Below are 13,197 nucleotides of genomic sequence, written 5' to 3'. Positions count from 1 at the left end.
TTCCCCCCCCTAACTTTTGTATCTTGTAGGACCTGAAAATGATGAAGAAGATTGGTTTGGAGAAAGAGTATAATGTGTGGGGAAAACTAGGAACAACCGAACACCAATTTAGCGGAATACAATTCACTAGTCCCAATTATTTCTCTTTTTGTGCAGTAAAAACAGAATCAAACAAAGACCAAATATAATGCAAATAATCGCACAAATCAACACCAAGATTTTTACGTGGAAAACCCGATACAAGAAAAACCACGGGACCGTAGTCCACCTAAAAACTTCCACTATTAACAAATAATGGGTTCACAACTGTTCTTCCTTAGATTCAACTAAGGGATTCAACATATACATCATCAAGAATAACTTATTCTCGGATTACAACAAGATTATAAGAGAATTATTTGAGAAAAACTCACAATACTGACAGCCCTGTTTTCTGTCAAAACGGTCAGCTTCCACACCACCAATCTTCGATCTAATCGTCCAAAATGAAGAGTAACATGTCTAGAAGCTGCTGTCAAAATTTCAGCCCAATCCAACGGTGAACGAGCTGGGAATCAAAGGAAGAGCACAAGCTGCTCTGCTGCCTCTTCTTCTCTTTTTCTCTCGGTTTTCTCTTCTCTCTTATGTTTCATCTACTGCCATCTACAGTGAACATTTTGTGTTTTTAAACTAAAGAGACAGCCAAGTCTCTTGCCAATTAATGTGGTGGTCCCACCATCACATGGTGCGGGACCACACAACATAATTGTCTCTATCAAAGTTGTCTAAAATGCTTTTTTGATATGATATGAAATATGTAATATAAACTTGGATTGTAAACTCGAATCGTAAAATCATAAAATCACAAGTAAAATATTTTAACTAATTCTACTTTAAAAATTCCAGTCAAGTAGTAAATAATAATATAACATAACTAAAATAAAAGTGAAATAAGCAATACAAATGTTCAAATACCTTAAAATACATAATTCAAATAAAAATTCATACATGATTTAAATAACTTAAAAATACAATACAATATAATTATATCTGTAAAATTTCATTAACTAAAACTTAACAAATCTAAAACAAACAATCTATTAGTGTCATGTAAACTAAACACAGTCTCATTGCCTTTATCTTCTTCGTTATTCCTAAAACAATCATCAAAATCATTACCATCTAAAAGATTATTACTACTACTACTAGTACCAACACCGATATTATAAACATTAGTGTCACTACTAGTATCAACACTAACACCAATATTGTCAGCAATATTTAACTCAAGTCTATACCAGATTGAATTCTTATCAACATCTATACCATATTGCCTTCCCACGCCAAATTTATTGCTACTGATAGTTTTTTAGATGCCATGTATCCTGCAGTTCAAGAATCAATATATACATTAATAATAGTAAATTCATCAGCTAAGACACCAATATGATCTTCAGGATCATTTCCCCCCTGTTTTTACCACGTACTGACGAGGCTTGCAAAGGCACTAAACAATAAAATCATAGCTCATCATCACCTATGTGTGTTCTATGGCCAAAATTTTATTTGTGCCTAACTAACAGTCCCTTTTTTAAGCTTCTTTAATTCGATTAGTTTAGAAGAAAACACAAACTTTGTTCACCTAAAGTCTACGGAGGATTCTAGACAACTCTAAGTAGTTTATCGAATTCTGAGGCCATGCCATGACTCATGTTATGGTTATGTGGATTAATTTTATTAGAAGGGCTCCAAGGTTCAAATTGATGTTATGGTTATGCATATTCGAAAGGCTCTAAGGTTCAAACAGAGCATAATTGGAGAGAATGGATCATAACAATGCAAGGATAATAAGACATCCTATAGCTATTGATCTCAATGATGTTTTGCGAGCCATGAAGAAAAAGGGACTTCATGAGACTACATCACATACTAAACTACTCAACTCGATTGTACAATTCATTGACTATGCAAGTTCACTATTTTATCCAAATAAAGTCAGAATTCAATCAATAAAAGTTAATAACAATGAACAAAATTATTTTCTGATAGGAATTGTTTAACTGAATTTAGTTGTCTTTTTGTGGTTTGTTAGTTATTAGCAAAATATTTCATAAACCCAAGTCCTTGTGCTACATATAAACTTGACAGCTTCCAGTTGTTTGTAGTTGAATATTATTGCAGAAAGATCTTGACAAGAAAAAATGACAGTTGAAAACAATATTGTTAAAAATGTTAAACTATGATCTAGTTTACAAATTCAATAAGTATGGTTCGACATATTGAATTAACACACCCATAATGCAATTAAAAAATAATAGTATTTGCACACATGATATTATGCAGGAGGAAACTTTGATATGACAATTTGACTTCTTATTGCAGAAACATATCTAAATTTAAACTAAAAGTTTCACTATATCAAATATTTTGGACTTTGCATGCTCAGCAGCTTACCATTTAAATGTAGAACCATCATTAATAACTGAATTCAATCACAATGTCTAGGTTGATTTTTCACAAGAAATACTTGCAGAAAACATGCTTAAAATATTAGAGCCATTCATCCCTTATGATTTAAAATAATTCAACAATTAGAAAATTGCAAAATGGTTTATCACAATCCCAACTAAACATGTGACATTTCCATTCTCATTCTTAAATTATGACCTGATTTCTTATAACATCACACCTGGAATACCAGATGAGACAGAAAAAACAAAACTTGGGAATAAAGTTTTACCTTTTTCTCACTAAGAAAGTTTCGGATCTTTGTTGCGTTGCTGGTGAGTGGAGAGTGGATGGAACACTGGAACCAATTGCTGGTGTTAATCTGCAAGGATTTAGATGTTATCTACGCAATCTGGGGAAAGGGGATAGAGAGTGATTTGGAGAATTGAAGATAGAGTCAGCAGATTTTAATTTTATATCAAACTCGTGAAATTGGTATGGCTTTATTGATTTTAACGAGTTGGACCGATTTTAAGTGAGTTTGACCGGTTTTACTGCTTTTCAAGTTTTGAACCCGATTTTACATGTTTTATATATTTTGACTTGTAAAATCATTAGTCTCTACTACCTGTCCAAACACACATCTATCAAGTCATCACTGGAAATTCAAGCTAACACCATCTCTACCATTACATATTTATAGCATTGTTGTCTAAGACATCCTTATACTGCACCATTATAATTTTTATCCAAAATAGTTCCTAATGTTTCTTTTTATCCTAATAAGCATTGTAAGATTTTCCCTATGGAAAACCAGATTAGATTGCCTTTAAACTTCATCACATGTGTCTTTTGAACTCATATATTATAACATTAAGGGCCCATTGTATTCATTCATTAGTAATAATATTTTTAATTATAATACTGACGCAGGATCCAAGAGCATTGGATCTTGACACCAGACCTAACAAAATTGGATCAACCCGGAAATTTTTTTAAAAAATATTTGATGTTTAAATATTTTATATGAAAAATTAAGAAATGTGGATATAGGGTATACATATTTTAAATAATTAAGTTTAAAAAATTATTTCAAAAGATTTTTTTATCCCACATTAGAAAGATAATATCCTATTCTTCTAAGTTAAAGTATTTAAACCAAAAAGATTTTTTATACCACATTGAAAAAAACGTAACTTTTTTCTTGTGAACATAAAGTATATGTATTAAAGGGTTTCATATCCTACATAAGAAAACAAAATATTCTTCTAGTATTTATATAATGAACTTTGAAATGACATAGTAACCAACTGAAAAGTATGAAAAATGAAGGGTCTTAGGGTATGAGAAAAAACACATTTGAAAAAAAAAAAAAAGGGGGTCTATCGGGTTTTTATCGAGTGATCCGAGTTTCAGGTTGACCCAACAAGTCAACCGGGTTATTTTAGGCCAATTGCAAGGCCAAATTTTGAATGAAAAAAACTCGACCAATGTTATTAGATCATGCTAGCAATATGGCCCAACGCTATTAGGTTCTATTAAGGGCAGGGCTCATTGCTATTAGGTTTTGTTGGGCAGCGAGATCCAAAGCTGATAGGCTGTGTTGGGCAGCACAACCCATCGATGAAAGGCTCTGCTAAAGCAAGACCTTAGCATTATTGGGTCTTGCTGGCAACAGGACCCATTATAGGTCCTGCCCCCAACAAAAGTCATCATTGTTAGGTTTAATATTATATATAATTCAAAACTATTGAATAAAAAATCTAAGCTAATTTATAGGTCCTGTTGGGTGGTCGGACCCAAAGCAGTTGGGTCCTACTTGGCAGCAATACCCAACGTTGTTAGGTAGCCGAACTCAAAGTTGTTTGGTCCTGCTTGGCATGAGGACCCACCATTATTAAGCAGCATGACCCACTTTCTTATCTTCACTCTCCTTCTCGTTTAGCTTCTGGATTTTTGGTCTACATCTACCCCTCCTTTTAACCTCCATAAACTCCATTATGAAATCACAATCGAATCTAACCAAACCCTAAATCCTTAAAAATCCAATGCAAAATGTCACTAATTTTCCACTCAAATAAAAACAAACATTCAATAGCACACTCAATTGTATCTTCTAGTGGATCAAAAACTCATCCAAGTCTCTAAAAAATTAGGAATGGGCGTTGCTCTATTATGTTTTATTGATGGTTCCACTGTAGAAAATACTTTATTTGAAGATGGTGATGGTGCAAATACATTATATGCTTTTAACCCAACTGAAACATTTTTAAATTTGAAAAAAAAAATGTTATTGACCCGCTGTGAAGAGCAGACCAATATGCTAGCTATTATATTATTATGTAATGGTGATTTTTGAAAATATATTTTTTTGTACAATGTATTGAGATATTTTTTATTTTTTAAAATTGATTATTTATATCATCACATCAAAACCTCAACATAGTCAATTATATCATCACATTAAAATTGATTTTTTATATCATCACATCAAAATAATATAAAAATATATTAATTTGAATTAAAGAAAAATATTATTTGATTTTTTTTATCCAATCTCCTTGGGTCTAGTTGGACAACGAGACCCAATGCTTTTGGGTCTGCCTTTGAGTTTGGTTGTTGGGTCCTATTGGCAACATGACTCAACTCTATTGGGTCGTGCTGGCAGCAAGGCCCAACTCTATAAGGTCCTGCTAGCAATATAAAATGTCCCATCAATATAAGAGAAAAGAAATTCAACCAACTGAACCTTAAATAAATAAAAATTATAATCACCTAACTTTTATATAGTATATAAAAAAAATCCAATCAATTTATTACCTCTTTACCATATGAAAAAAAAATAAGGGAAAAGAAAAAAAATCTAAGAAGACAAAAAAAAAAAATTGAACATACCTAGGCCTAGTTAAAAGCAAAACCCAATAGTGGTGGCTCTTACTATAGAGCTAGACCCAACATCTATTAAAAATGATTTGGGTATGGCTAAGAAGCCAAACCCACCAATAATTTTTCACTAAACATAGAAAAAATAATGCTCTTCATAGGCACTACAAGACGTCCATAGTATAAACAATATATGTTTATAGTGTTGTCCAAAGTACAATAAGTGTTTTTTCCACGCATTTTAATATAGCATATAGCATGGGAAGCATGTGCTGGTTGTAAAATAGTGCCCTTCATCAAATTTATATTTGGTTTAATATTGGAAGGGCATGATCCTATAAGTGAAAGATCAAACATTAGTAATAAGGTTTTCTTGATTTGCAATTGTGGTCAATGTGCAGCCGGGACACAATGGGAAGTGGGCTAGAGTAGGATGAGGAGTCTTGTCTTGACTTTGCTCCTTGAAAATTGATGCAGAAAACGAACTTTTGGCATCTACCACCGCACTTTAGAAGATACCTTCTTCTAATAAAAATCCACCAACTAGCTACAGAATCAGCTGGAAAGTGGAGGTTAGTTCACCATTTTAATGTTGCTCAGCCAACCAAAAGTGACGAGTGTGTGTGCCAATTTCGTAGTGCTCGGGGGAAAGTAGAATACCACGAGGGAAAGAATGGGATTTAATTATTATTATTATTATTATTATTATTAATGTATTCAATTAATTTATCTAAAATCTGATAAGTTAAGTTGCACCTCTCATAATCATAAATATTTATTTTTGTTTTAGAAATGATGTTTGTTTTGTAGTTGTTTTTAGTTTGAAAAAAAATATAAAAATAATATATTTTTTTATTTTTTAAGTTTTATTCTTGCAACATCATATAAAATATTCAAAAATTAAAAAAATAATTTAAAGCTAAAAGTTATCCAAAAACAAACGAGTCCCTCGACAATCCAACAAACAAGTTGTGTGCACAGCAAGTGTTACATTTTTTTAGTTGTTTCGACCATAAAAAGTCATAATCGAATCAGTTTACGCAACAATCTTCAGACAAAGCCCTTCACGTCAACCTTCGCCTATCTTCGGAGGTTAGTGTCTCTTTTATTATTTAAAGCACACAACATCATAGACTGCAAAATAGCAACGGAAAACACAGATACAGCCTCTCTTTTGTTTTGGAAAGTTGAAACGCAATTCAAATCAACTTTGGTATTGAAAATGAATTGCACTGTGTCTCTTTCTGCTGCTGCCTAGATCCCTAATTTTATTCGTTATTGTTTTAGTCTAGTACATCTCTAGTAGAGAAATCAAACTTGACTTTGGGACCCCACGTGCACGTCCTTGTGGCCTACATCGTCGTCCTCGTCATCAACAGCCCACCCAGTTTCCAAGGTGATATCCAGGAAATAGAGCATGGAAACCAGGAAAAAGCATGACAAAAACATTGGAATGGGCCCAAAGATCCACAAAAAGAGTGGGAACGAGAAATAAAAGGCACGCAGCCCTAATGACCAGAAATAGCTACCCCTGTTCACGGACCTCGCCACATACTCGGTGCTGAGATGCTGATGGCGATGAGTAAGGCACATCTTCTTGAAGGGCACGTTGATGAGGATACTTGCATGGCTGTAGTACCTGATTGACTGCACATTCAGCAAGAATGCCACCAGGAAGCACACCAGTATTGAGAAGAACTTGATAGACAACCCTAACTCACTCCTGTCCCCAATCACAAAATTCCTGGCTGATTTGTCCCCGCTGCCGCTTGTCATGAGAACGGCAATAAGGGAGCTGAGCATGATGGCTGTTGATGCCAAGACGGTGGATGCCATTATATTGTTTCTCAGTGTCTGCACTGCGAGAACTCCATTCTTGGACACGTCCTGCACCATTACAATTAAATCCTGATGGTCAGTACTCGCTTCATCCTGAAAAGATGATAAAGAAAGATATAACAAGAAAAATAAGAAATGAATAGGGATATATGCATATGTATAAGACCTCCATCATGGCTCGAACCCAGAAGCGGCGATTGATCGCATTGATGCCAACGACAGTCTTGGTGGGGTGCTTCATGATTCGATAAAGAAGCCATATGTGGTATGCCACCATCGTAACAAGTCCCAAAGGAACCAGTGTGTAATCAAGAATTGCTCTCCCCATTCGATCCTTAACTTCCCCTGATTTTGTTGATGCGGCCTGCAGAATAGAGGGGGGGAGAAAGAATCCAAGTGTAACACGGGAGCTTGTATTGTATGTGGACTCGGTTAAGAGAGATAGACTGGGCTGGGACAGAGATTTCAAGGGATATTTATACATGGATGGATGGATGGATGAGTGACACCTGTGGGATTATTTTTATGTAGTGATTGATAGTATTCCTACGCGGATGAAAACACATCTTTCCACCTATGTATGATTTATAGCTGCGTCAGGATTTATAAATTGATGAGATTTGTTGTTTACATTTCTTTCCATAAGCCAAAAAAAGAAAAAAAAATTGACAAGAAAGGGATTCCTGGATCTAGATCCTTAGAGCAGCAACTCGACCATCCATGGCTATTTGTCCTTGTTAGCTGATCGTTGCATTCTAATTAAGGTTGCCTTTTACGACCAACATCAAACATTTGATTACGCATCTACATGACACCATTGCTTTACTTTTAGGATAAAATCTCTAAACATTTTCTGCAGAGGATACTCGACATCAGTTTAGTGATGGTCATTAAGCCATCTTCATAACATCAGCGACAGTACTAATGCAGTTGCAATCTATGAGACTCTTTACTGCCAAGTAAGTTCTCCAAATTAACTAATGGAAGAGATTTTCATTCCTTATCCACTCATTTTTTCTGTTTTACAGAAATTCGAAATAGAGAATTATCAAAGAAAGATCCATCTCTTGGAATAAATTGTTATGTGATATAATATATTGTGGCCAATAACATTTCGGTAGCATTCATAATAATCATTATCAGATGTTGACTCCCAATCATGTATCGGCTGTTGCTAATGATTGCCAGATAAACTTCACCTTCAAAATGCAAAACAATATGGCAGAAGCACACAAGTTCAGAATGAAAACAAGGCACAATGCAGCTGCTTTGATAAAGAATGCACAAGATCCAGGTACGGATGATCTCAAAGGTTCTTTACAGGCTCTCTACCTGGACAAGTTCTTGAAATGTTGCTCCAAAACAAAATGGGTCAGCTTGTATGATTTCAAACATCTCAGATTCAACAACCCCAGAGACAAAGAAAAGCCCAAAGGGATGGATCATAAATGGCCAGTTTGAAACTGTTCATGAGTTGTGCAAAACAAAGCAGTGCTCCAAAATTTGGCAGGCCAGTAGGTTACTACCAACGCAAGGCTCAGTGCTCCAAAATCTTGATCTTTTCAAGACAGTTTTGCATGTGCTGATTAACATCAGCAGAGAGAGGTGCTCCAGCTGCGAGTTTGTACTGCTCAAATTTCATTTCATCACACTTCAAGGCAGCAACTTTACAGGCCTTGATACTTCCTAGAACAAAAAGGACAAGCAAAATTAAAGAGAAAAGCTGAGTAAAAGATCCAATGCAAGCAAAAGAAGTAAAATCAGAATAAAACATATTGGAACATTGTGATCAATTGGAAATAGTTTAATTTTGGGATCAACTGAAAGGTTATAACGTTGCAAAAACACCTGAACCTGCATGGACATCGAATTGATAACAGATGGCAGGAAGTTTGCGGGTCTAATTAATTTTTTTTTCTTTGTTCTAGTTCTCTTCGTTATCAATTTGCTAATGAACAGTTTTCAGCTTACCACTTAGGTCGGTTCAAAAAGGAGAGAGGGGAGAAGAAAAGAAAGAAACTCACCACTTAGATCTAGCAGGTTGAATAGAACTGGGCAGTTACCAATGCGCCTAACCATGGTAATTGCAGACCAGACCTTTTGGTACTCCTCTCTTGAGGTTCTGATGATACATAGCTTGGTAATTGGATTCACAAACTTGACTGCACATAACCAAGATTTAAAAGGGTGAGAGAAGATTTTACAGTGAGGTAAAGGGAAGCTTGCAAGCAGTGGAAAACTTGAACTGGCAACAAATTACATACCTTGGAGCGATCCAAGGGATGAAGCCAAACCACACTCCCCAAAGTTTACAAGAACACTGTCTTTAATCGCTTTTGAAACATTATATTGTGTTATTATAATAGGATCATCTACTCCAAGATCTCGATTTGGATCCAAAAAAACTTCCATTACCATGTACCTATTCTTAAATCCCACCATGATCCTTTACCTAGCTTGCAAAGATAATTTTGCCGGGATAAAGCAAATCAGCATAAAGAATATGGTACTTGGCATATGTTATATGAAACATGCACGAAATCTAACAAATTTTATCACTGAGAAGGACTTTGTGCACGGGAAAGACGAGTTCACAAGTAAAAGAAGGGGTAAACCTAGCATTATTCCATCTTAACTCCATAAAATCTTTGTGATGAGACTTTTTATAACAAATAATTGTATCCCACCTTCAAAAACTTCAGTGTCTCCACTTCAAATCAACCAGAAAAGAGCACGAGGAAGCAAACCGTTAGGCTTCTGAGTATATTTAGAAAAAGCCTTGCAACGCTTTCTAAATGTGAACCTGAAGAGCTCACAGAACCTAGTGGTAACAAATACTCACGGCAGTAAAGCTCCACAGGCAAATGACAACGAATAAGCAGATTATTAACAATTTCCTATAAAGTTGGACACTACTAGAATTAGGCTTGTGAGGTGGAGTACCTAGCAAAGAATCACTACTTCTGAATTGAGACCTAGTAAGGATACTATAAGGTCCTTATGATTCATCCATTGATTCTTCGTGACCAACTTGTACTCTTGAACTAAGATACAAGCTTGGTCAAGGGTAGATACACCTTGAAATACAACTTCTCATCTGAGATCATCATTCAAGCCTTTACAAAATCTACACAAAGTCGTGGCTTCATTCTCTTTTATGGCACATCTCATCATGTAATCATTAAACTGTATTATATACTCATTGATAGACTTATTCGATAGTTCATTTCCCATTCACCCAGTCTGCTCAATAGTTTATTTCCCATATACCCAGTCTGCTCCTTTCCCCCCTTTACACACATTTGTTCACTTTTCTGCAGTAAAAATGACTGCTCAACAGGGGACTACCTCAGAAGCCTAAATTAATTGTTCATCATTAACCTACATGAACCTTTAGAAACTAAGTAATCAAGATCCACAGCTCTGATCAGTAAATAAAAAAAAAAATAAAAGGCTAACATTTTTATCAGCTGTAAGAACCCTGGATCATAGAAATTCGACAAAAAGAACAAATAATACTAGATTACAAGATCAAACAAATGGGTTCAACTAGCAAATAAAAGAAAAATAGTGAAGGGAAAAGATCATGGAGAAAGATAAAACAACCAAGACCAAAACCTAAGCCCTAAAATAATACATTACCGATGAAATTAAAGAAAAATGAATCGCTGAATCCGTGAAAAATACCTTGACAAATATTGAGATCAGAGAGAATGATAAGGAGCTTTCTGATTGGTAGTAGCTTCTTCTCGCCGCCTCGCCTCAACTAGCTGCTTCTTTCTTTCTTTTTTTCCTGTTTGCTTGACCTTCCAAGTTCAACTGAGGCGGCATGCCCAATTTAACGCTGTCTCTCTTTCTAGAATGATCTTATATGTGCGGCTGTATATAAAGTGGAGTCGGCACGCGCACGCCACTTCACTCGTGTGAGACGCGTGCTCCTCACTCTCAGACCTGTCTTGAATTTATGATCACATACAGTGACAATCCCTCATTTTTTCGATTGATACAGCGGACTCCCAAACGTGTATCAGCTGATGTTATTGATACCTTACATATATTAAGATGTTGAAAGGTCCTTGTCCCAATCTTTATCTACCTCCTCCCGCTACTTCAAACGTATGAGTGCAAGGATGATATGGTTTCCACAATTTATTTTGTTGATTCTTTAGAATGATGGATATGCAGGCTAGAGAACTATGAATTGCTGACAACATTTCTTACTTTGAATAGGAACCTCTCTCTTTATGCAATTGTCCAGTATCTTGCATAGTATATCAGTCATTTGGAGGTTTTTCAAACTGATCACATACTGTTAATAAATTTGCACGTTGTGCAACACAAGTATACCGTGGAGATTACCCAAACAGTGAACAGTGTTTTTTTTATCAGAGCTGTAGGGCTGGTTTTTTTTTTTTTTTTTAAAAAAATTAAACTAGATCTAGAATTAAAGTTTAGCATAAACATCTAGATCATTTAATTGTAAGAACAATTAAAAAGCTATATTTTAATATTAAATTTGATACGAAATAATAAATAAAAGAATTAAAACAAGAAAAGAAAAAAAACTTTTAAATAAAAAAGAAAGCTAAAAAAAAAGAATGGAGATTAGAAATATAATAATTTTATTAATTATCAAAACTATTTAACATTTAGAAAAATATGATATAAATACTAAAATTTTAACTAGAACAAGCGATTGGACATATGACTCACTAAATAAAATACTTAATAATAATTAAATCAAACCCAACAAATAAAACTTAATTAATAAAATATAATTAAAAGTTTATATAAATTAAATTAAAATATAAATTAAAATCCAATTTCTTAATGGTTTAGAATATCCTCTATTATTTAATATTTTGAATTGAGTATCCCCACTAGTGTGGTTTTGAAAGCTCATTAGTTTAAACATGCCCTTCCCTTGCGCTTAGAAGTTGTCTAGGATGCTCTTTCCAGCTAGTTAGGAATTTAGGGTTGTTGTTTGTATCTTCTGCTGCTATATATCATAGCTTAACAGCTTCTGATTTTCGTATAGGTAATCAATATATCTGAAAAACTAACTGGGACTCCCCACTGTAGCTGTCTTTAATGCCCAAGAACTTTATGGAGCTCCTAGTGCAGAGATTAATGAGGTAGCATGGACTATCCTGTATGAGGTATATTTTACAGGACAATATCTTACAGGTCATAATTGATATGGAAAGATTCAAGCGAGATAGTCAAGAGTTCTTGTACGAGGGACAGCATCATCTGATGTCATGAGAACCTGTGGCTTAAAGACTACATATAAGATTGTTCTTCATGATGTCAATTGAGATGTGCGTTATGAAATATACGGAACATAAATCATCCAAATAATAATAAGCAAGATCTGAAACTCTCTGCTCATAGAATTTATTTGTTTTAAACTGGGGTGTCTGTATAAGCAGTTTTTTTCATATGAATTTTTCTATCATAAATGAAGTTGCTGCCTCATTTGTGAGTGTGAATCTCTAATAAGCGTTCATCCTCATAGGCGACGGAGATCTTTTGTGACGATGAAGGAGCAAGTTATTCCTAGTCCATATCTGAACCTCCAAGTCATTTGGAGCAATGACTCGATGTCCAATCCTTGCTATTGGAAGCACCGCAAGAACAATGCATGCCTTCCAATTTAGAAACGCTCAGAGACCATTTTCCACGAGCATATTGTTCTTTTCAAGTTGCTTTAGATCTTGTTTTACAACAGCAGATAAAAATGGATAGCCTGTTGGAGATATGAGGACTTCAGTTATTGAGATTAATAAACAACCATCAGGTATTTTTCGAAACTCAGGAAAGTACAAGTTTCCTTGGGAAGAAGCTCTTAGTGCTAGCATGCTCTTTCTTAGACGTTTATGTTAAGCAAAAACGACTGAACTTTAGTATGTTCACAGCAGTAATAACCAAGCTTCCTGAGGTTGGTGATGTGGTTAAAATGTCTTCACTAGGAAGGAAAGCAACAGTTCTGGGAGTGGATCCATGCAACATGAAGTTGAAGTTGAAATTTACTGAGAGTGGCGTTGA

At 34.8% G+C, this 13,197-nt stretch overlaps 2 protein-coding genes across 7 annotated transcripts; both read right to left on the bottom strand.

Annotated features, from left to right (window-relative positions):
- Nucleotides 1-6,359: 6,359 nt before the first annotated feature.
- LOC118043971 (uncharacterized) lies at nt 6,360-7,740 on the bottom strand. Its single transcript, XM_035052092.2, has 2 exons — nt 7,316-7,740; nt 6,360-7,197 (listed from the first exon to the last, which is right to left on the bottom strand). Exons 1-2 carry the CDS (start codon nt 7,631-7,633, stop codon nt 6,622-6,624), a joined length of 894 nt encoding a protein of 297 aa, XP_034907983.1. The 5' UTR covers nt 7,634-7,740; the 3' UTR covers nt 6,360-6,621.
- A 382-nt stretch (nt 7,741-8,122) lies between these two features.
- Nucleotides 8,123-11,155, bottom strand: LOC118043973 (probable ribonuclease P/MRP protein subunit POP5). 6 transcript variants are annotated; one of them, XR_004686728.2, is made up of 5 exons: nt 10,837-11,152; nt 9,414-9,601; nt 9,174-9,311; nt 8,482-8,835; nt 8,123-8,348 (listed from the first exon to the last, which is right to left on the bottom strand). XR_004686728.2 is itself a non-coding variant. In XM_035052096.2 (5 exons), exons 3-5 carry the CDS (start codon nt 9,589-9,591, stop codon nt 8,687-8,689), a joined length of 465 nt encoding a protein of 154 aa, XP_034907987.1. In that variant the 5' UTR covers nt 9,592-9,605; nt 9,837-9,970; nt 10,837-11,155; the 3' UTR covers nt 8,390-8,686. The 6 variants fall into 6 exon arrangements, 5 of the variants coding, with proteins under 5 accessions (XP_034907987.1, XP_034907988.1, XP_073261041.1 ...); XM_035052096.2 differs by lacking the exon at nt 8,123-8,348 and adding an exon at nt 9,837-9,970 and having other exon boundaries at nt 8,390-8,835; nt 9,414-9,605; nt 10,837-11,155; XM_035052097.2 differs by lacking the exon at nt 8,123-8,348 and adding an exon at nt 9,837-9,970 and having other exon boundaries at nt 8,390-8,835; nt 10,837-11,154.
- Between the last annotated feature and the right edge of the window lie 2,042 nt (nt 11,156-13,197).

Source organism: Populus alba, chromosome 15, assembly GCF_005239225.2.
Source record: "Populus alba chromosome 15, ASM523922v2, whole genome shotgun sequence".
Classification (NCBI taxonomy): domain Eukaryota; kingdom Viridiplantae; phylum Streptophyta; class Magnoliopsida; order Malpighiales; family Salicaceae; genus Populus; species Populus alba.
This window is presented reverse-complemented; position numbering and strand designations above follow the sequence as displayed.